The sequence below is a fragment of the Aspergillus foveolatus genome (genome assembly GCF_047715535.1).
Source record: "Aspergillus foveolatus strain CBS 279.81 unplaced genomic scaffold BDW70scaffold_21, whole genome shotgun sequence".
In the NCBI taxonomy this organism is placed as follows: Eukaryota; Fungi; Ascomycota; class Eurotiomycetes; order Eurotiales; family Aspergillaceae; genus Aspergillus; species Aspergillus foveolatus.
Genome location: NW_027396085.1, coordinates 19,871 through 41,423, shown reverse-complemented (window position 1 = coordinate 41,423; position 21,553 = coordinate 19,871). Strand labels below are relative to the sequence as shown.

The window sequence follows — 21,553 nt, the reverse complement described above, 5'->3', positions numbered from 1 at the left end:
TTTGCAGGTGACGGGTCCCAGCCTCAACGACCGCGAGAATAAACCTGCAGATGACGCTTATCTACCTCTTTAATGTTAATTTCTCCGAGACAAGCCTGCATCTAAGAAAAAAACCTGTATATTGGACAGTAATAATAACCACAAGAGCTGCTAGAGAGGTGCTGATAGGACGAACAATAAGTGGGAAGGCAGGGGAATTTGAACTTGATATCTGAGAAGCGCCAATTCTCTTTCGCCTGTACGCACTCGTAAAACCACCTTCAAACTCCAATGCTTACGCAAGAGCTGAAAAGAGAAGCGATGGGATAAAATGCCCAAGGATTCCGAAAAAGACTGAAACACACTCGATCGGTATAAATAAAAATTGCCAAAGGAGAGGTATAAGCGGGCAAGGTCATGAATTTCGTTGCATATGAATAAATGGTCATGGGTGAAGGTCTTAAGCCGCGTCAACATAATTACTAAAGGCACTGAGTTAGCAAGCAGTCCAGCCATTTCAGAGCAAGATATCTTACGCAGGGAATATGCCGACGCGGTCACCGATCCGCCCAGTCCACCAATCCTCCTTCTTCTCGGTGCGTTTGATGATTGTGATAATCTCCCCCTTCTTGAAACCCAAGTCACCGTCCTGATCCGCGTCGAATGTGTACAGCGCAATGGCCTGGTCCTCGCGTAGCGGAGCGGCCTGCCCAGTGCGCTGTCCAAAAACTGGCTTGGGTGCTGTAGGACGATTGGGTTTGCGGTCAGAGTACACATAATCATCATCATAGGTGTTGCTCCGTTGTCTACTGTAGGTATCAAAGGTGTCGTTGCGGCTGCTAAATCGGGCGGTGGAGGAACGACTTAAGCCTCCAGCAGGCCGGTCATATACATCGTCAGCCCATGTCGTTGCACGGCGCGGCCGGTCGTGGTATTCGTAGTCATCTGAAGGTCCATAGTATCCGGTCCGATCACGTCGGATTCCCTCGCCATATGCCTCTCCCCGGCGACCCTCCCAAACCACATCATCATGACGATCATCGTAGACGGGGATATCGTTGTACATAGAGTCGCCGTTCGTACGCACGCCGTAGAAAGCGCGGGAGTTCAGCACACGCATTAGAGGTTCCGCGGCGGGTGGAGGCGGAATAGTACCACTGAGGAGCTGGCGAGCAGATACTCGGCTATTGTAGAGTCTCTCATTGGCGTCCCTACGTTCGACCAGCATGCTTCCTTCTAAGCTGACACCGGCGAAAAGTCCCTTGGTTTTGGAATATGAAAACACAGCTGCCACACCCTTCGTACTAGCAGCACCAGCGGCTTCAGCGTTTCGACCAACCGGCCCAGCGGCAATCGAAACGTTTCCTCCTAGCGTAAGGGTTCCGGCTTGAGAGAATGTGCGGACGGCGGCAGCATCGTTCAAGATGAAGACGAAATCGGTCAACTCAAATCCAATCTGACCCCCGAATCCAGCACCTGCGGTTGCGATCGCGGACGGCGCGGACCATGACCCATCTGCAAGTCGAGCAACGACGATACCCGAACCAAATCGACCGGAACCTAAGAACCCTGCTTTCAGGACGGTCAGAATGGCAAGACCCTAGATGCCAAGCAGTCAGCCATAATTCAGTTATCGGCTTCACCGAGTATCTTTTTGCATACCTTAGCACCAGCTAATACCTCGGGCGGGATGACCTTGTCAGGCCCGAATGCTTGCCGCGGGTCAACAAAAGATGCAAGGATTTTGCCAGCTTTTTTGCATTCGCCTACCGAGAGAATTTGAGATTAGCAGTCAGCTCACGCCCAAGTTGTCGCCTGCGGGTAACTGCGGGGAAATCTGGAGACAACGAGGACTTACTCGATAGCGACGAAGGGAGAGGGTTGTGAATTCCAAGAGGCATCTTGCGCACGCTCGCCGGGTTCTTGGGGGAATAGTTGTTGGAAAAAGAGGCGAGGAAGGCTGGGGAGAGTTTCGAACGTTGTCGAAACCGTAATATTATGTTCGACGTTAGGCCTTGCCAAATGGGAGGGTCTGGAAGTGGAGCTAAGAATGGATGCTAGGCTGAGCCGCTGTTTTCCCCGTTCAGTATTGCGCTTCACGATGGGGCGCTATGGACAGATGCGATACAGTCTTCAAGCAACTATGCTTAAGGATAGCAACTACGAAGTGGTGTTCATATGCTTCTCGTAAAATCGGGTAGATGGCCCAGATTGTGGCTGAGTCGTTCGGTTCGGCACTGGCTAACTCCGTTACATCATCTTTGGGCGGGCGCGGCATGTGGTACGGAATACATATTAATCTATTCCCATGTTGAAATACCGTAACGATATGCTCTGTTGCGGTATGCTGGTCACCCACTGAAATCAAGGCTCATGTTGGTCCCCGAATGTGTGTCCAAGCTTGTCCATTTGGAGGCCTGAGGCTAAAGGGCATCGCACAGCCACAAGACCGCGGCGATCGCCCAAACTTCCGTCGGACTTGCTGGCTGTTCTGGTTCCTAACCTGAAGTGACGTGCCAGCCTCCTGGCCTCATGGCGGTGTAAGGTGTAACTCCAAGTTCAGCAATGATCTCATAGGGCCGTGGAATCTTTTTTTTCAAGTGCTTCTTTTGTTGTTCAGATGGCTACAGGTTGGAGCTCTCTTTTGCTGAGGCGGCCGCGAAAGAACAAAGATACTGACACTATCTAGTGCGAATTTGTGTTTGCGGGGATGAGGGAACTGGAAAGTCCAGCCTTATCACCTCCCTCGTAAAGGGCGTGTTTGTGACGAACAAGATCCAGCCCATTCTGCCACAGATCACTATCCCTCCTACCATTGGAACCCCCGAGAATGTTACGACGACAACGGTGGTCGATACCTCTGCTGTGCCGCAAGAACGGAGCAACTTGGCTAGAGAGATTCGGAAATCGAACGTGATATTGCTTGTCTATTCTGATCACTATAGCTATGAGAGGGTTGCGCTTTTCTGGCTGCCATATTTCCGCTCTCTCGGCGTGAATGTGCCTGTCGTGCTGTGTGCCAACAAGTCCGATCTTGCTGCCGATCATACCGAGACGCAAGTCATCGAGGACGAGATGTTGCCGTTGATGTCAGAGTTCAAGGAAATCGATTCATGCATTCGGACCAGCGCCCGAGAACATCGTAATGTCAACGAGGCCTTTTTCCTTTGTCAGAAAGCGGTCACACACCCCATCGCACCTCTGTTCGATGCAAAGGAATCAGCCTTAAAACCGGCGGCTGTCGCCGCGTTACAGCGCATCTTCTACCTCAGTGATAAAGACCGGGACGGTTATCTCTCAGATAAAGAGATAAAGGATTTTCAGATGAGGTGTTTTGAGAAACCTCTGAGCGAAGAAGACTTGGTCCACATCAAAGAGACGATACAGAAAACACATCCTGACTCTGTGACGCCATCCGGGATAGATTGCCGGGGATTTATTCATCTGAACAAGATGTATGCCGAGAAAGGACGCCATGAAACGGTCTGGATCATACTTCGCGCATTTCAGTACACCGATAGCCTTTCGTTGCAAGAGAGCTATCTCCACCCAAAGTTTGAGGTGCCTCCGTTTGCATCAGCGGAATTGTCTCCTGAGGGCTATCGGTTCTTTGTCAACCTTTTCCTTCTCTCAGACAAGGACAATGATGGTGGACTCAACGATGCCGAGTTAGCATCATTGTTCGCACCCACCCCCGGATTGCCGCCCTCTTGGGCTGACGGCTCATTCCCTTCATGCACTGTCAGAAACGAGGCTGGCCATGTCACTCTTCAGGGCTGGCTAGCACAGTGGAGTATGACAACCTTTACTTCTCCCAAGACAACTCTGGAATATCTAGCGTACTTGGGATTCGAGTCTTCAGATCGGAGCAACCCCTCCACGACCGCGGCTCTAAAGGTAACACGACCCCGTAAGCGGAGAAAACGTCCAGGACGCGTCGGTCGCAATGTCGTCCTTGGCCACATAGTCGGAGCTCCGGGGTCTGGCAAATCTGCCCTTCTCGATGCTTTTCTGTCCCGCGGATTTAGTACCACCTATCACCCCACAATTCAGCCGCGAACCGCAGTCAACACGGTTGAGCTTCCGGGCGGTAAACAGTGTTACCTGATCATGGATGAGCTCGGAGAGTTAGAACCTGCTATTCTTGAAAATCAAGCGAAGCTACTCGACCAGTGTGACGTGATCGTATACACATATGACTCGTCAGACCCCGATTCATTCGCATATATACCCGCTCTTAGGGCGAAATATCCACACCTGGAGGAGCTTCCAAGTGTGTACATCGCACTCAAGGCTGATCTGGATCGTACAACCCAGCGCGCTGAACATCAGCCTCATGAATACACAGCTCTATTGAACATGCCTGGTCCGCCACTTCATGTGAGCGTTACCTGGAATTCAATTCAAGAGGTGTTTGTGCACATCGCGGAAGCCGCAATGGAACCGAGTACAGCATTCCCTCGGAGCGAGGAAGACGTCGAGGGCAAATGGATGTCATGGGGAATTGCCCTCGGAGCTGTGGTTTGTGCCGGAGCTGCTGCAGTTATGATCTGGCGACGAGTCAGTGGTAGTGGAGTCTGACGCCTGGTGGAGGGCACCTATGCTGTAATGATGGAACTCGATACCCCTGAAATCGATTATTGCGTTGCTTTGGATAGATTTACTGCGAATACCGACCAATGTATATGGAATCTTCGCAATGTGTTGAGCTACAGGCACTTGGTCGATATAGGGCAGCCATTAAGGTTAAGAACCTGTCACAGGCGGCCTTTTTGTCACTCCAAGAATGGAATACTAAGTCTAAAATGTCAAATGCGAAGCACAAGCCTCTATGTATAGTTTCCTGGCTGCCTACCATGTGCATGTATGTACCATGTCGACGCCATCGGTAGCTTGCCCCACGCAAAAGTTCCACCAACCAGCCACACCAAGTTCCCCGGAATTCCACACTGCCGCTGCCCGTTGGCTTGGAAGTCGATAGTCTCCTCTCACCTTCTTGTGGACTTGAACGCCTTTTGTTTTTAATGCCATCGCAATACTCGGTCTACTTCTGAATGTCTTCCGATATTGCACTTGTCGTCCGTGAATCTTTCTTTCTGGCCAGGCTCACTCTTATTCCCTTGCGTGCCGTCTCCCGAATAGTCGGCGAACTCAAACAAACCGCGGCCGCCATCCGCGCTCCGCCTCCCGTTCTTCGATACCCCAGCTGAATGCTGTCGCGTTGCTGTCGTCGAGAACGGCGGATCTTCGCTCGAGAATAGCGAACATAGCGAACATATGAGAAAGCGTGCCCCTAGGCAGTTACAGACAGCCTAGCGACTCCACTCTATATACAGTACGCAACTCTCAACGCCTATCACGCCACGATGTTGTAAGTACTGGTGATTAAGATTGCTTATCTTGTAGACACTTTGGCCCTGTCCTGAATCGCGAATCTTCAGCGTTACAGAGCATGTGCTCGTCGGGATGGTCGCCGTTATCGATGTCCCTGCAGCTCTTGTCTTCCTGTCTGCTGACTTTGTGCTCTGTGCTTATAGCGTCCTACCCCCACCTCCCCCTCGCTATACCGTCCCGGTAGCGTATGCGGCTGGAGCATCGAATGGTATGGCAGTTCCTATAGTGGAAACAAATAATATAATCACGCATCCGGAGAAGGGTTGCCCGCTTCAAGTCGGAGAAGGTATGTTTGTTTTTGCGACAATTACGGATTCACTATCGCAGTGATCCCCGTCCGGTTGCGTGAGTCCGCTCGCATCTCTAGGGTTTCTTGCTGACTTCTCCGTACGTGTCCAGGGACATATCAACTACAGGACGACCTGCATCTAGCTACCCCTCCCCCGCATCCCTCTGAAGCGCCGATCATAAACCCGAATCCACTCGCTACCGTCCCTAACCCTCCCACATCCGGCGTCAAGCTATCATTAATTAGCATTGGACCCCGGAATAAGACCGCTTTCCCAACGAAAGTGCAAGTCACTGCACGACCATTCGGAGATGGAAATAGTGCTTTGGCGGCTGCCCCTGTCAAGGACCCCTCCAAGAAGCGAAAACCTAAGAACAACATCATCAAGAGCAGTTCATCGTTTGTATCTCGGGTTATTATCCATGAGGCAACGACGAAGCGCTTAAATGACCGAGATCCGGAAGGACTGTTTGCGTTTGCGAACATCAATCGCGCGTTTCAATGGCTGGACCTCAGTTCAAAGCATAAAGACGAACCATTGTCGAAGATTCTTTTCACCAAGGCACATATGATAAGCCACGATGTCAACGAAATAACCAAAAGCTCGGCGCATATTGATGTGATCATGGGATCATCGGCCGGAGACATCTTTTGGTACGAGCCCATATCTCAGAAGTATGCGCGGATCAACAAGAACGGAATTATCAATAGTTCTCCAGTAACACATATTAAATGGATCCCGGGTTCAGAAAGCTTCTTCATAGCGGCTCATGAAAATGGGCAGTTAGTGGTGTACGACAAGGAGAAGGAAGATGCTCTTTTTATCCCGGAACTGCCCGAACAATCAGCAGAATCTGTGAAACCATCTCGCTGGTCCTTGCAGGTATTGAAATCAGTCAACTCCAAAAACCAGAAGACCAATCCGGTCGCGGTCTGGAGGTTAGCCAACCAGAAGATAACTCAATTTGCTTTTTCCCCGGACCACAGACATCTAGCTGTAGTCTTGGAAGATGGGACGTTACGGCTGATGGACTATCTTCAGGAAGAGTAAGCTACCCTGTGCTATGGTTTGTAGCAGGAGCTAATGGAACATACAGAGTCTTGGATGTTTTCCGAAGTTACTATGGCGGGTTTACTTGCGTTTGTTGGTCTCCAGACGGAAAGTATATTGTCACTGGTGGCCAAGATGATTTGGTAACTATATGGTCTCTACCGGAGCGCAAGATCATTGCACGGTGTCAAGGCCACGACTCGTGGGTTTCTGCCGTCGCGTTTGACCCCTGGCGATGTGATGAGCGAACATACAGAATTGGCAGCGTCGGTGATGATTGTAACCTACTGCTTTGGGACTTTAGCGTGGGTATGCTGCACCGCCCGAAAGTGGTATGTTATCAGAGTCTGCAACCTCCGGAAAAAAGTTAGTTACCTAACTTCACCGTTTGAAATAGCATCATCAAACCAGCGCTCGCCATCGAACAAGCCTAATTGCATCAAGCTCACAACAAACTAACCGCCATAGAGCTGATAGCGCTGGAAACCGAATGAGGTCGGATTCTCAGCGAACCGCCGCGGACAGCGAGTCTGCTCCCGATCAACCTGTTCAACATCCCGTCGAGTCCAGAGCACGCACGGCATTATTGCCGCCGATTATGGTTTGTTCTCCTCGTTTGTAGTTGCTGCGCAAGGGAACTAACATTGTTCTAGTCCAAAGCTGTCGGTGAAGACCCGATCTGTTGGCTCGGCTTCCAGGAGGATACAATCATGACATCTTCTCTAGAAGGTATGTGAATTTATTTTGTAGTTGCCACTACTGCTAATCAAGGGGTATGAAGGCCACATTCGTACTTGGGACCGTCCTCGAGAAAACATCAGTGACAACTATGGTGATCAGAAGTCGTCCGAGACCCTCGGAACCGGTAAGGAAGCAGGCCACCCGGCATCGTCTATGGGATCATTTTGAAAGTTACCATTCGAAATTTCAGCGATCAAATGCGATCATGTACACATCTGTTTAGATCATACCCATTCTAGCGCCTGTAGGCTGTGTCTGGATATATGATTTCGTTCCTTTCTGTCAACGGACCCATAGAAAGGAGTAAAACATGGTGACAGAGACTACTGAGAAGATTATACTGTAAGTAAACCAAAAAGCTATCCAATCAGCTTCCGTTCAAGTTCCAGTAAATGCGAAAGTTGAAATAATTGCGAGTAATGGTTGGTATACTTTCGTCCCGGAACATAGTTGTGCCGATTCCTGGACGCGGCGTGGCATCAACTATCGAACTGCAGTGTACGGACAGCTTTCAATCGGACCCAGCTATTCAAGACCCTCGGCCACCCACCACACCAATTCCCTCTCAACAATGGGGTCTTCCCGACTAACGATGAGGTCGGCCCTCGGGCTATTCTTCCTTCTTTTCGTGCAAATATCTTCGGCGCTCAAGTTCGATATCGCTGCTGGGAAGGGCGAACGATGTATTCGCAACTTCGTCCTCAAAGACCAGCTTGTCGTTGTCACTGCCATCGTGAGCGGCGAGAGAGGGGATGGTCAGATGGTCAACATGCATGTATGTGGGATTTCAACTTTAGCGATAGTTACCAGCATTGGGGACTCGGATGCGAATCTCGGCTTCGATGCAATTACGCCGGCCTCTGGAACGATGCTAACGGTGATTCTGTAAAAGATCAAGGATTCAATGGGCAACGACCACGGAAGGCCGAAGGATGTGGTCGGTGAGACTCGTCAGGCGTTCACATCTGCTGGAGACACTACCTTTGACGTTTGCTTCGAGAATACGCTGGTTTCCCGCCGTACGTTCAGTCTCCCATGTCCATACGCTCGGAGCTTTAACATTGCTAAAATATGCTGAACTAGGTGGAATCTCGAACCCGCACCGATCGATTGAGCTGGACGTCGACATCGGTGCCGACGCTCGTGACTGGTCAAGCATTCAGGCCCAGGAGAAGCTTAAGCCGATTGAGACTGACCTTCGCCGCATTGAAGAGATTGTCGCTGAAGTTGTTAGTGAGATGGAATACCTCCGCGCTCGTGAGCAGAAGCTGCGGGACACCAATGAGAGCACGAACGAGCGTGTGAAGTGGTTCGCTTTCGGCACAATGGGCATGCTGGTCGGACTCGGTGTCTGGCAGGTTATTTATCTGCGGGCTTACTTCCGGTGCGTTTCTCAGCTGCGAATGTGGTAGTTTGTTGGTAACTGACATTATTCGTTCTAGGTCTAAGCATCTTATTTAGTCTTCTTTTAGCGTCCTTTTATGGTAGGAGACAGGCGCCAAATGTGGTTTCTATATCTTATGACAAACATGAAGTCTCAATGCATTTGCTGCGTGCACCTTGTGCGGCCTCGGATATTTCATGGTATACTGTCCACTACTTATGATTATTATTATGACACGATACATATGAAAATTGTAGGTCGTTTCCAGTTGACAGCCCTCCTGGTCTTAGGAATCGTAAAACGTAGCTGCATCTAAATCGGATGCCTACACCTACTGCTTCAGTCTTCATACCCCTTCAAACCCTCACCAGAATATAGATTCAAAATATTATGGACTGGGTAGATGTTTCGAAATTCGTCCTTGTTATTTGGTTGTTAATGCTGCAAACACGGCAAACTGTACCGCACTGGTGCCTCGGATGATGTCAATCCCGCATAATTGTCTAGCTCGACTCCGTAGCTCAACTTTCAAATCCAACTCCATACTTTCTATTCTGCCAATTGTCACTTATACTAAAATATTGCACTACAATGTCCACCATTCGGTTGGTCCACCGCCTTGTGCGGACGCCAATGTCGCATCTCTCATCCACGAGATCCGCGGCTCGTTCATTCAGCTCGGCATTTCACCCGCAAGCCAACAAGGATACTGATCGAGCTCACTCGACTACACCGCAGCACCGGGTGAACCAAACGGACAAGCCTCTCAATCCAGCTGTGCCGAGTACGACCTCAACCTTGACCGAGGATTTCCCCAAGGCTGGAGAGAAGAATCCACCACCAGATCTCCTAAACTCAGCCGATCCGAACTACAAGCCTGTGGATACTTACCCCGGAAAAGTTGAACACTACACGGGAGGCAGACTGCAGCATGGAGCGCAGAAACCAGAACTTGAGGTTGGTGAGATGGAGGGCATCACGTTCAAGGTTGAGCCACTGAGGCGAGTTGGGGAGGATATATCAACTATGAGGGCTCGCCTGCTGTGTTAGTTAATCTCTGGCTCTTTCTTGTCTTTCATGCCTGGACGTCATTCAAGAAGGAAGCTAACTTGCTTGCCGGAACTCAGACCAGAGTAGGAAGCGAGGTATTCTTGAATCCGACCTGCTCCTGTCTACCTTTGCCGACGTTTATTTGGCCGACATGAACAAGGAGCAGCTACAAGAATACGATCGGTTCCTTGACGAGAATGATTGGGACATCTACTATTGGGCAACCCAGGATCCCCCTGCTGAGGGTGACGCTAAATCAGACGTTTCCAAGGACACCCCAACCGAAACATGGCAACGCACCGGGGCGAAAAGTGGCGAGTGGGCGCAAACAGTTGGTGCCTTTAAGGCTGCGTACCGGCCGGTACCGTCGCGATGGGCGGACTCTGATATCCTGAGACTGTTGAGACAGCATGTTCGGGATAACAGTGCCAATGGTTTCCATGCGGCGAAGAACAGGAAGACGGGCGGAGGCGGCTTGAACAGAATGCCTAACATCCAGTTCTTCAACAACTGAACAGCCCAATTATCAAGAGCTAGCGTTTGAGCTTGATCTTTGTACAGTATAGTTTCCTGTTTTGTTTCGGGGGGAATAAATATGGGCGCTTCAAGAATGCTGCATAGAACAAAAATACAATTAAACATAATATATAAGACGCACCAAAAGCAAGCTTACTTATACCGTCCATCTGCTTCATACAAAGTGTAATCAATAGACAGTATTATATAGAGTCACGTGACTCGCTTAGCTTTAGGGTTCGTGGCCCACACAGTCAGCGGCTGCGGTAAGCTAGGGCTCTCCTCCATCTTCGAACGCCGTGATTTTATCTCCAGCGCAGAGTCTACGACAATTGCTCCGCCCGCGTTCATTCTCCTCCCTCCTCTCGCGGCCCCCTTCCATCGTCCTCCCAGACTCCGATCATGGCTGAGCAGCTGGTCCTTCGCGGCACCCTTGAGGGTCACAATGGCTGGGTTACTTCCCTGGCTACCTCTCTGGAGAAGTAAGGGCACCGATTTGCATGGAAAATACGTATATGGAAAATGCATGCGGATCCGTGTGTATATTCATATACGTATCGCATAGATGTTTTTTATGTTGGTTGAAAATGGACTTTCGTTCTGACTCGAGATTTTTTTTTGATAGCCCCAACATGCTGCTCTCTGGCAGTCGCGACAAGACCCTGATCATCTGGAACCTGACCCGCGACGAGCAGGCCTACGGTTACCCCAAGCGCAGCCTTGAGGGTCACTCTCACATCGTCTCCGACTGTGTATGCCTCCGATCCCCCTATTTCCCGAAATCCGAGTCCCAAAGGATGTGCAATGAGCGGGGTTCAGACGGAAGGGAAATGTGAGAATCAGAATCAGTTTGACTGATGAGTGTGCTTGGACGTATAGGTGATCTCCTCCGACGGTGCCTACGCTCTGTCCGCCTCCTGGGACAAGTCCCTCCGCCTCTGGGAGCTTTCCTCCGGCCAGACCACCCGGACGTTCGTTGGTCACACCAACGACGTTCTCTCCGTTTCTTTCTCCGCCGACAACCGCCAGATCGTTTCCGGCTCCCGTGACCGCACCATCAAGCTCTGGAACACTCTTGGAGACTGCAAGTACACCATCACCGACAAGGGCCACACCGAGTGGGTTTCGTGCGTGCGCTTCAGCCCCAACCCCCAGAACCCTGTCATCGTCTCCGCTGGCTGGGACAAGCTCGTCAAGGTACGTCCTCTTAAAGTCTTCGCTAGCTTGCTGCACGCATTCGGTCCTATGATGTTTGCATTTTATACGTATTTGCTACTTCAGAGCCTTACGGCCATGAGACCAAAAATCACCATATGCCTGATGGACACGCCAACCTCGTTTGCTTATTTCTTCTACTGCTATAATCCTGATTAGAAGTCTGAGGGTTGCAACTAACAAAACGAAAAGGTTTGGGAACTCGCTTCCTGCCGCCTCCAGACCGACCACATCGGTCACACCGGCTACATCAACACCGTCACCATCTCCCCCGATGGATCCCTCTGCGCCTCCGGTGGTAAGGACGGTGTCACTATGCTCTGGGATCTCAACGAGTCCAAGCACCTCTACTCCCTCCACGCCGGTGATGAGATTCACGCCCTTGTCTTCTCCCCCAACCGCTACTGGCTCTGCGCTGCTACCAGCAGCAGCATCACCATCTTCGACCTCGAGAAGAAGAGCAAGGTCGACGAGCTCAAGCCCGAGTACATTGAGAAGGGCAAGAAGAGCCGCGAGCCCGAGTGTGTTTCTCTCGCCTGGTCCGCTGATGGCCAGACTCTCTTCGCTGGTTACACTGACAACAAGATCCGCGCTTGGGGTGTCATGTCGAGGGCGTAGATTGTGAGCATAGAGAGGAAATGACAAAATAATTGTGAAGGACTTGAGAGCGAGTGGGTTGAGTTTGGCAGACGAACCAAAATAAAGCCTCCTAAAGCTTTTGTTTGATATCAAATCTTCTTTTATCATCTTCATCACCTCCTTATCCCCTTTCTTCCCTGGGACCCTTCCATATCTCAAAAATCGGGCAGGCATTTGGTTGGGATTGTATGAGCCATGAGCAATGAAGCACTCTTCGCGAATTCCCGCTTAAAAGGCCCATCGGGGGTCGTTCGAACATGTCTTCTCTCTTCGTTCCCTGATTTACTCCGCTCAGAACATAACGTCTGGCACTTGTGGAGGATATCGCCCCGATCCATAATTTCGTAAAGAAATGACTACTGCGTTCCGCCATTAAGGCCCTAAATCGACATGTCAGTGACATCCAAACAATGTTGGATTCATTGTGTACGAAGTATGATATGAACGGCGACATGCTCATTAATGCCTTTATTCAGTTGTACTCTACAACTTTATATTTTTCACAAATGTGGTCTGGATATGGGATATATATTATTCTACATGGTTACTCAGTACAACAGCCAGCGAAGAGCTACTAGAAGGCTAGCCATACCTTTCTTTATCTCTTCGAGACTCTTTCCACAGCTGCTCTTAAATCATCAACCACTTCCTCATGTCGTGGGTCAACCATTGTCGAGTGACTGGCATAAACCTTAGCAGTATCAATTGCTTCCCTGTAGTACTTTTCTGCCTCTTCCAGCTTGCCCTGCCGCTCAGCAAGCTGACCCAGGGTGTTCTTAACAGATATACACCCCAAGAGATAAGACTCGTCCTTCTCACTGTCAGGAATCTTGTCCATTACTTTATTAGCCGTCATTGCCCATTCCCTGGCATGGCCAACTAGATGATTGCGCACAGCGTCGGGGTCGTCCGCTCGAAGAGGCTTCAGCGATTGAACGTTGAGTGTGGACGCAATGATGCCTAGAAGGTAGAACTGGAAGGCGGTCGGTTTTGGGCCTTCATCTTCACGGAGTAGTTCTAAAGCACGCAGAAAGACCGGGAGGGCCAAGTCGTGCTTGTCCATTTCTCCGTAAGTTTGAGCCAAATTGGTAAGAGCCATTGCAGCATCTCGTCGGGTCAACCACGGCGTTAGTTCGTTTTCGGCGTCCGGGTTGGGGTTGCTGAGGGGAAGGCCAGTGCTTTGTCGGTATTTGAGCTCGTTCATGCTCAGCTCAATGGCGGATTCGTGGGCCGCCTCGGATTTTTTGAGATCCTGGATGTGGTCGCTGGCGTAGAGTTGTCCAAGCTTTAGTGAGATCCCAACGGCTTTTTTCATAGCCTTGTCTTGCTGTTGTTGGTCGTACTCGTCCATTGCTTTCATCTGCTCGTACGTATCAATGAAATCGGGATTGTCAATCTCGAGTTTGATGTCTGTTTGAGCGTGCCTCTGTTTCGACTCATTCTCGAACTTCTTCTTGTGCTCATCCTGTGCTTTCTTCTGTTCCGCTGCTCTTTTCCGCCCGAATTCAACATACTGCAGAATCTCCTTTTTCGTATTTTCCAGCACCTTGACAGCCGGCACCACGTTCCCTGACCTTTCCAACATGTCCGCCACCTGCAGTTTTATCCCCAACACTTCGTCCGAAAACGGGTGCAAGCCTACTTGTGCCGCAGCCTTCAAAGCCTCTTTGTAATACTTCATCGCGGTCTGCGGTTGGAGAACCACATCTGTGTAGTATACTGCCTGGCGTAGAGGCTTTACAACTTCGGGGGGGAACTTGTGATACTGGGGCGCGTTGTGCGTCACCTCGATGTAGACGATGTATGCAAAAAACAATGTAGAGCCAACAACGCCAAGGATTGCGAATGGCAGAAGGACGGGGTACTTGCGCCATATCCCCTTAGATGCTTGCCGTAGGCCGAGTCGGGTGCGTTGAAAGTAGGAGAGGGATCGCGTTTGTTGCGGGAAACCAAAGACATGGCGGGGGAGGGTAGGAAATGGCAACCGAAATTGATTGTATCGATTCGAAGGCTGTGGTTTAGGCAGGTGTTGCAATGGTCGCCGGTAGGAGAATGCGATAGTTCTTGAGGGTAGTGTGGCGGGTGTTCGGGAATGGCGAGGAAAGGCGCAGCTTGTGCGGCGAGCTGCTGCTGCGCTGAGCATCATTGCGGAAGCGAACTTTTCCCTGCAGATATAGATCGATTCATGAAGTGATCCAGCTGTTGTATTAAGGGATGGCGGCTTGGATTGTGCTCAATGGGTGAATGAAGGTTAGATGGTCGTGACTGGGGAGAGAATTTATACGAGCGGAGCCAATTGCTGATGACGTCCAAGGCACCCGAAACTCTGCCTACCGTCTTCCTCAAGCATCTGGTCTGTTTTACACTCAAAATTCCCGTCAATTTGTTTCTCGATATACTCGATATATTACTTTACTTCTGGAATAACCTTATAACAAATTCTGTTCTCGTATATCATACTGATTCATCATCATGTGTGGTCGGTACGCCCTAGGCGTAGTATGTCCCCCGAAGCTCCGCAGGACCATCGACTAACCAAGCCAGCGAATGAGTTTCATCCGACGGCGCATGCAAGAACAAGGCATGCCAGTCGATGAAGCGCCCGAGGATGACGATATAAGATATACATACAACTTCGCGCCGGGAAACATCGGTGCCATTTATCGTTCTGACATCCCAGACCACAACAACGGTGCAGAGCCTCACCCCGACCAGGAACAGACGGACTCAACTGAACCTGCCTTATCGGAGACAGATAGTAGCTCTCCAGTTCATTACAAGCTTCAGGGTATGAAATGGGGCCTTGTCCCATTCTGGACGAAGCGGCTGCCGGATTATGGAACACTCATGCGGACCATCAACTGCCGAGATGACTCGCTGGTCGAAGATCGCGGAATGTGGACATCTATGAAGCGGAAGAAGCGCTGTGTTGTTATTTGTCAAGGGTACTATGAGTGGCTGAAGAAGGGGCCTGGAGGAAAGGATAGAATCCCGCATTATACCCGGCGCAAGGACGGGGATTTGATGTATTTCGCTGGACTCTGGGACTGCGTTACGTATGAGGGTGAGCACAGGTTTGGTCCAGGGATGAACTAGGGCTGACAAAGGCAGGATCCGAGGAGAAGCTTTACACGTTCACCATCATCACGACCTCAGCACGTCGATCGCTGAGCTGGCTTCATGACAGAATGCCGGTGATACTGGACCCAAAAACCGAGGCCTGGAATGCTTGGTTAGATCCTAAACGGACGAGTTGGTCAAAGGAGCTGCAGGCGGTCCTCAAGCCTTACGAAGGAGAATTGGACTGCTATCAGGTTCCGAAAGAAGTTGGAAAAGTTGGAAATAACTCACCGAATTTCATAGTACCAGTCGACAGTAAAGAAAATAAGAGCAACATTGCGAATTTTTTCGTGAATGCGAAGAGGGAGACCGAACTGACGAAGGATGAAGGCGAAGGAGCCCCCGCGGAGAAAAAGGATGATACCACACATTCTGTTTCAGGAGTCAAGAGGGAACATCCTCACAGTGCGAATACTGATGCGGCAGAGGATGCAAAGAGATGCAAGACAATTTCACCTGATTCTTCCCCAAAACAGCCTTCGAAATCGGGTCTTGCTACGAAACCAAAGCAAATGCGCTGTGCAACGCATAACCAGAAGTCGCTGAAACGGCCAGAGCCGAAAAAGACGACTACTGGTACTCCGCGAATAACCAACTTCTTCTCTAAATAGAAAAGGGCTACGACGGAACGATGAATGAATTGATATGGTCTGTGGTAAGAATCCGGAGTATTAATTATCAACTGTCCAGCAGCGCGCTGTATGGTACATTTCATGATATTGCACAGATAGAGCCTTTGATGGTATTCATTGCGCTTCTTGTTCGCGCAGTTTCTGAATCAGTTTCTCCCTGAGGAATGGGCTTAAACCGAGACTGCAAGTTTGTCAGCGTTAATTTGGTCAAAGGATGGGAGCTACCTACATGCCGTCCCGCGTGACGATTCGATAAGTTCCTGCCTTGGTCAATAATGAGAATTCATGGCTTCTGGGGAAGAGTCCTACCGCTTGCTTGGTAATTTCCTGTGCCACCCACAAACTTTCCATCGCCGTCCACCTCCAGACTCCCAAAGATGTCCTCAGGCCTGGTCATGTTAGGATTCCTCATTGTTCTAGTCGTTGAGGGCAAATACCATGCAATCCTCCCGTACTCCGGTGGCCGCCGGCTGTCCGATATATGTATCCATCCCCCTCTCCCAGCAGACCCGGCACCCCCTTGACCGCTGGCTCCACTGGTCATGTCAGCACCACCGCGGCGTCGTCGAGTGTGCGACCCAGGCATAAGGACGCCGCCTGAAGCGATATTAGCGCCAGACGTGGATACCATCACCTGGGCTTGTGAAATCGCGTCCGGATCTTCGTGCCCATGTTGAGCGACGACTTCTTGTAGAGTTTCTAGGAACTTGGGGTTCTCGCGGAAGGAGTCTGTGGTGGGAGGAAGCTTTGAAGTGACACCAATGGATAAATCGGCGCTCGGCGGTTCTGTGGGCAGGAGAGATAGGACATGTGTTCCATTGCTTGGGAATACATACTAGCAGTGTCATCAGTGAGAGCGGGCATGGCTCGAAGCTAGCTACTTACGATATGAGGGTGACCCTCTAACGTCGACACAGATCGAATCTGAGTCCCTCTGGGAATCTGACGGGAAAGATTTCTAATCGACCACATCCTATATCAGAACGAGAGGGGCAAGTTTATTCCACGATTGAGTTGTGGAGTATGTCTCGAAGCTCAACTAATTTTGATGACGTCGAATCAAACAGGACAAACTTATGCTCATGTGACTGCACTTTTGCTTCTCAGCCTGTGACTTGAAATTGAATTCATCCGCCCATTGCATGGGACGAGCGAGGTGGTCTTCCTAGGCGAACAGGAGCCATGTTGTTTAGCCGATTTCTGTTTTGATTCCGAATTCAGCGTGCTTGGACGGCGTTTGGCATCTAACTGGGAGCTAGGTGGTGTTTGTCTTGAGCCCCTCTCCGCGGTACCTGAGATGAACTCGCTTTGTTGCAGATCGTGAAGCTCTTGTGAAAATTCATTCATTCTTCCCTGCCTTACTGGCACTCGCCTACCGTTATATCTACCCAAGTCTCCCCAATAGGTACCACATAAAACAGCGCAATGGCGACTCCATCTTCCAAACCGAATCCAGGAGCAACTCCAACGCACCTGACCTCGTCACCCCGTCCATACGGCGGACCTATGCATCGAACGATGTCGCTTAAATCTCCGTCTACGAGGACGCCCTCAGCGTCAGGCCACGGCCAATTGAACCAGCCTGCGTCGACGCAACAATATGCCACCCCATTGGCGGTCACCGCGGAGAACGATAACGCCATCTCGTTTAGCTCGCCTTCTGCCCTACTACTTGGAGCCTATCCCGGGATCAGCCCGTCACCCGCCGTCCACGATGCGTTGGTTGGTACAGGGATGCATGATAGTGACATCCAGGCCTTGGGAATGCCGGGCTTGAAGCTAGGGGCTGCTCGGAATAACGACGAGGAGCGCCGAAGACATATTATCGAGGTGGTTCAGAAATTGCGGGAGCGAGTGGCTGGCCGAGGCGTTAGCAGGGAGGGTATTGAGCGACTAAGTCACCTCGAGCGCTTTGAGTCGATCTGGCAGGACGATAATCTGAACATTGCCGGCAACTTTGTCGACCTCGAAATCGATTTCTACCGCGGACAAAACGTGGTTAGGGATGTTAGCTTGAAATACGCCACCCCAGATACCGCCGACGGGGAACGTCGCGAAGAGGCTACAGCTATTCTGAAGCGCGACCTGGTACAAACGCCAGAAGACGGGGCGCGGGGCGACTGGAAGAGCCTCGACAACTTTCACAAGAACCTACAGTGGCTGGCACGGCATGATAAACTTAGCGAAGAGGTGAATTGCTTCGAGGCCATCGAAGGGCTCTACGAAAGTTTGAAACGACTATGGAATGAGGAAAGTTCGCAACGCAAATATGGGGGTGATTATGAACATCTCTGCAGCGGCGGAATTGGGCGGCCGAGCCTTCATAGGGGTAGTCGAGTCGGTCTTTGGTTAGACTACTGGGTGCCGCGCGCCCGGGTCATGGACGCGAAGCAGCGGAAATCACCGGATGCAATGGATATTGACAAATCTGAAAGTTCCGCTAATGGTGAACTCAGCGGCGGGAATGGTGAATGGAGAATCGCGGTCGAGTGTGAAGAGGGTTATCCATCACTTCGCGTGTCGAAAGACTGGCTCGCGTCCGAGGTCTTTACTACGGTCCATGATGATGCAGAAGCCTCAGCATCAGACGGCGCGACCCTCGAGGTCAGGGTAATCAACTGGGCCGAACCACCGCCGGCTCTGAATGGCAACCAAGGCTCATCAGGAAATATGGATCTCGACTCCAACATGCTGGGATCATCTTCCCCGAACCGACGATTCGTTGCTAGATTGGAGCCAGCTCTTGACATCCCGTTTCTGGTAGCCACCGAAGTCTACCGGCACCTCGGCATCCAAATGCCGCAAGATTTCAGGCTCTCGACGTACGATGGACTGCTGGCCCCTGGGTGGTCCCTCGGCACAGAAGATTCTCACATCGATCGAAAGAGAAGCAAGATATCTGTACAATCGTTCGATGAAGAGGGCAAACCGTGCATCAAGCAGCATAGTTACAGTTTTCAAACCTTTGAACCTACCAGTGGGAAGACGCTTAGGGACCTCCCATTCTCCCACCCACGGCAGCTTGCAGATGTGCTTCCGGTATGGCGATAATCCCCTTGGCACCTTTACTTACTGACTCGTGCTTCGCTTAGACTCTCCGTCAATATGCCTTACTGGCAAACATGATCCAGAATACATTTCCTCCCCAAGACAGGATAAAACCGGAGCGTGAAAAGCCTAAGTCTATTGTCCTACCACAGGATGAAAAATACAAGGCGACGCGCAACGGGGATATAACCATATTGACCAACGAGAACCCCAATGAGAAGAAGCTCAATATGTTACTTGGTCTCGCAGACGTTCCGAAACTCGAAGATGAGGTCCAAGAATCCGGCAGCGATGAGCTCAAAGTAGATGTGACGTTGCGAACCCAGCTAGGACAGGCTCCATTAATCATGCTGCTCTTCACGGTGAATCGCGCTATTTCGTCGATACATGGTCCTGAGCATTCTGTTAGTAAGGTCTCGATCGCTTTCGAAATCGGGCTGAACGCGCGTGTCTCGGTGGTGGAGGTTACTGGATTGCTGGATGACGAGAACAGCTCTACCGATAACGCTAGCCCTGACACGCAGGCAGCAGAAGATCCAACTCGCGAGCTGCAGGCCAAGTTGGCATATGTCCTTGAGACATCGCAAGACATTGGAATCTTAGTGGAATGGGTCCTTCGATGGGTAGGTCAGCGGAAAAGCCGCGGGTGAAGGTTGCAAGGGGGTATCGCATTCAGGGCCGGTATTGGGTCAGGGACCTTAGCAATGCTGCGCTGGGGTGGAGAGACCCAGGCCGCCAGCCTGTCGGTTGGCATCCGGGAGAAGCGATGCCCAGCTGTCCTTTGTTTACCAACGAAGTGCCTATGATACGCCCAATGCACACGTGGGGGCTTGATGTCATACTGAGCTTGCCAGCTGGACGGCGTGTTCAGCCGGGCCAGGGTCCAGACTGATCCGCGCACTCTTGGTACCTGCATGAAGGTTACCACGATCTGGGAGACCCTGAGGTACGCGATGGTGCTGGGATTAAGTAAGGGCTGTCGTACGATAGCAATCAACGAGAGTCGCAAAACGCGCGGACGAGTCTTCACTGGTACCATCCTCAAATAGTTCGCACAACTGCGGGCCATCCAAAGCGATGAAAACAGCAACAGTGGAACTATGAAACAGCTGTATAGTTCACCTCGTAATAACTGAATCATGATACGACTGAAATTTACTCCGTTCAATCAATGAACCTGCACATTCCAGCTTAGCGCAAACAATATCCCTCATCGAAAAATGAGGATGAGATATTTAACCAGCGAGTACGGAGTAATAGAGCATCAGGATCAATTATTGATGCTAACAAGGGGGCCGGGCCGGCCAACTCCAGGCGTTCCATTATTACTCATAGAAATAGCCGCAGACGGCGTTGCAAAAACCGCATCAAATTCCAGGCAGATCAGCTGCGCGAATTACTCTTCTCTGCCACCTCGAAAATGGATTCTTTTCCCACCGTAGTCCCCCGAGGAGTTTTGGGCATCCGCGGGCATGATTTCTTTTCCTACGTGCGGTATTTTCTGCGGTCCTCTTCTCCCACTCGTGACTCAACTGACTCCATACCCGATCTATTTTTACGTGAGACCTTGCCCCTGCGCTGCCACTGCGCTGCAACAACTGGAGCTCAGGTCCACGGTTTCCCCAGGGATTGACAATTCGAGCTTAGCTGTGTATTTAACGAACTGCAAATTTGCAGTTTTCGAAACTCTGCTGATAAGTAGTGCTGATTACTCTGGACTTGGAGCCTTCTCGCCGCTCGGTGCTGCCACCGATAGCTCTAACCAGTAACCGATCAGCTGGACTGAATCCACTGACAAATTTCTGCTATCTATCTATCTTTGGTACTTCGAACTCTCGCAATCGTATGACGTCCATTTCATACGTGCAATGCGCTTTACAGTTGCTTGAAGAGTCTCCAGAGCAACTCTAAACATTCCATTCGGTTAATCCACCAAAAAACCTTGAATTTTTATCGGTCCGGTTGCAGTCAGCGCGGTTTGTCATGGACACTGCATCTCGACCAATGAGCGGACGCTGATAAGGGATTGGGAGATCTGCCTATCAGAAACGTTTGCCTGCACTTGATAATCTGGATGCAATTCAAATTCTACTGGATTTATCCACGGCGACGCGTCTTGGCTGGCTGGCCACAGTATCCGATGGGGGGTTTTTGTGAAGTTTGGACTGGGAATGAGTGATTTAAGATCTTCCTCGTTCGACTTCGACATAAGCGGTGATAGGTATGGAGGAGTTTAGTTGTTTAGGTATAGTGGCTCTGTACGGAATGGTTGCGCAGTGATTGCATACGATACTGAGCCCAGGCTACTAGTACGACACGATTCACCGCAACTCAAAGCACGACGAGCATCGAGGGCTGACTCGGGTGAATTCCATATCAGGAGCCCTGAAGGATGCGATAGCATTCATGAGCATGATGCTTGTTCGGCTGCTTTAGTGCTGCGTAGTGCTCTTGGCGTTGAGTGTATCACACTCTGTATGGCGTATTGACATCTG

The 21,553-nt window shown here is 50.7% G+C and overlaps 8 protein-coding genes across 8 annotated transcripts; 5 read left to right on the top strand and 3 right to left on the bottom strand.

Moving 5' to 3' along the window:
- Positions 1-256: 256 nt before the first annotated feature.
- On the bottom strand, positions 257-1,971 carry BDW70DRAFT_43928 (SYLF and SH3 domain-containing protein). The gene is made up of 4 exons (XM_073744015.1): positions 1,838-1,971; positions 1,642-1,745; positions 516-1,579; positions 257-461 (listed from the first exon to the last, which is right to left on the bottom strand). Exons 1-4 carry the CDS (start codon positions 1,878-1,880, stop codon positions 440-442), a joined length of 1,233 nt encoding a protein of 410 aa, XP_073596365.1. The 5' UTR covers positions 1,881-1,971; the 3' UTR covers positions 257-439.
- A 511-nt stretch (positions 1,972-2,482) lies between these two features.
- On the top strand, positions 2,483-4,768 carry gem1 (ERMES complex Ca(2+)-binding regulatory GTPase GEM1). Its single transcript, XM_073736654.1, has 2 exons — positions 2,483-2,609; positions 2,669-4,768. The coding sequence occupies exons 1-2, from the start codon at positions 2,600-2,602 to the stop codon at positions 4,558-4,560; spliced, it is 1,902 nt and encodes a 633-aa protein (XP_073596364.1). The 5' UTR covers positions 2,483-2,599; the 3' UTR covers positions 4,561-4,768.
- Positions 4,769-4,954: 186 nt separating this feature from the next.
- On the top strand, positions 4,955-7,698 carry BDW70DRAFT_135248 (WD40 repeat domain-containing protein). Its single transcript, XM_073736653.1, has 7 exons — positions 4,955-5,350; positions 5,517-5,659; positions 5,773-6,709; positions 6,760-7,045; positions 7,111-7,314; positions 7,367-7,442; positions 7,495-7,698. Exons 1-7 carry the CDS (start codon positions 5,346-5,348, stop codon positions 7,620-7,622), a joined length of 1,779 nt encoding a protein of 592 aa, XP_073596363.1. The 5' UTR covers positions 4,955-5,345; the 3' UTR covers positions 7,623-7,698.
- Positions 7,699-8,046: 348 nt separating this feature from the next.
- On the top strand, positions 8,047-12,237 carry cpcB (40S ribosomal protein RACK1; the record flags this gene model as incomplete). Its single annotated transcript, XM_073739083.1, has 10 exons — positions 8,047-8,229; positions 8,347-8,473; positions 8,538-8,842; positions 9,577-9,883; positions 9,966-10,386; position 10,641; positions 10,798-10,886; positions 11,030-11,156; positions 11,284-11,601; positions 11,812-12,237. 10 exons carry the CDS (start codon positions 8,047-8,049, stop codon positions 12,235-12,237), a joined length of 2,304 nt encoding a protein of 767 aa, XP_073596362.1.
- Positions 12,238-12,856: 619 nt separating this feature from the next.
- On the bottom strand, positions 12,857-14,484 carry BDW70DRAFT_167868 (TPR domain protein; the record flags this gene model as incomplete). The annotated part of the gene is made up of 1 exon (XM_073742333.1): positions 12,857-14,484. Exon 1 carries the CDS (start codon positions 14,402-14,404, stop codon positions 12,857-12,859), a length of 1,548 nt encoding a protein of 515 aa, XP_073596361.1. The 5' UTR covers positions 14,405-14,484.
- Positions 14,485-14,730: 246 nt separating this feature from the next.
- BDW70DRAFT_159512 (SOS response-associated peptidase) lies at positions 14,731-15,989 on the top strand (the record flags this gene model as incomplete). Its single annotated transcript, XM_073740709.1, has 3 exons — positions 14,731-14,757; positions 14,803-15,322; positions 15,370-15,989. The coding sequence occupies 3 exons, from the start codon at positions 14,731-14,733 to the stop codon at positions 15,987-15,989; spliced, it is 1,167 nt and encodes a 388-aa protein (XP_073596360.1).
- Positions 15,877-17,208, bottom strand: BDW70DRAFT_43885 (uncharacterized protein). The gene is made up of 5 exons (XM_073744014.1): positions 16,896-17,208; positions 16,448-16,845; positions 16,320-16,399; positions 16,240-16,270; positions 15,877-16,191 (listed from the first exon to the last, which is right to left on the bottom strand). The coding sequence occupies exons 1-5, from the start codon at positions 16,980-16,982 to the stop codon at positions 16,125-16,127; spliced, it is 663 nt and encodes a 220-aa protein (XP_073596359.1). The 5' UTR covers positions 16,983-17,208; the 3' UTR covers positions 15,877-16,124.
- A 227-nt stretch (positions 17,209-17,435) lies between these two features.
- Positions 17,436-19,708, top strand: BDW70DRAFT_159510 (RNA polymerase II mediator complex middle subunit MED1; the record flags this gene model as incomplete). The annotated part of the gene is made up of 2 exons (XM_073740708.1): positions 17,436-19,049; positions 19,103-19,708. 2 exons carry the CDS (start codon positions 17,436-17,438, stop codon positions 19,706-19,708), a joined length of 2,220 nt encoding a protein of 739 aa, XP_073596358.1.
- Between the last annotated feature and the right edge of the window lie 1,845 nt (positions 19,709-21,553).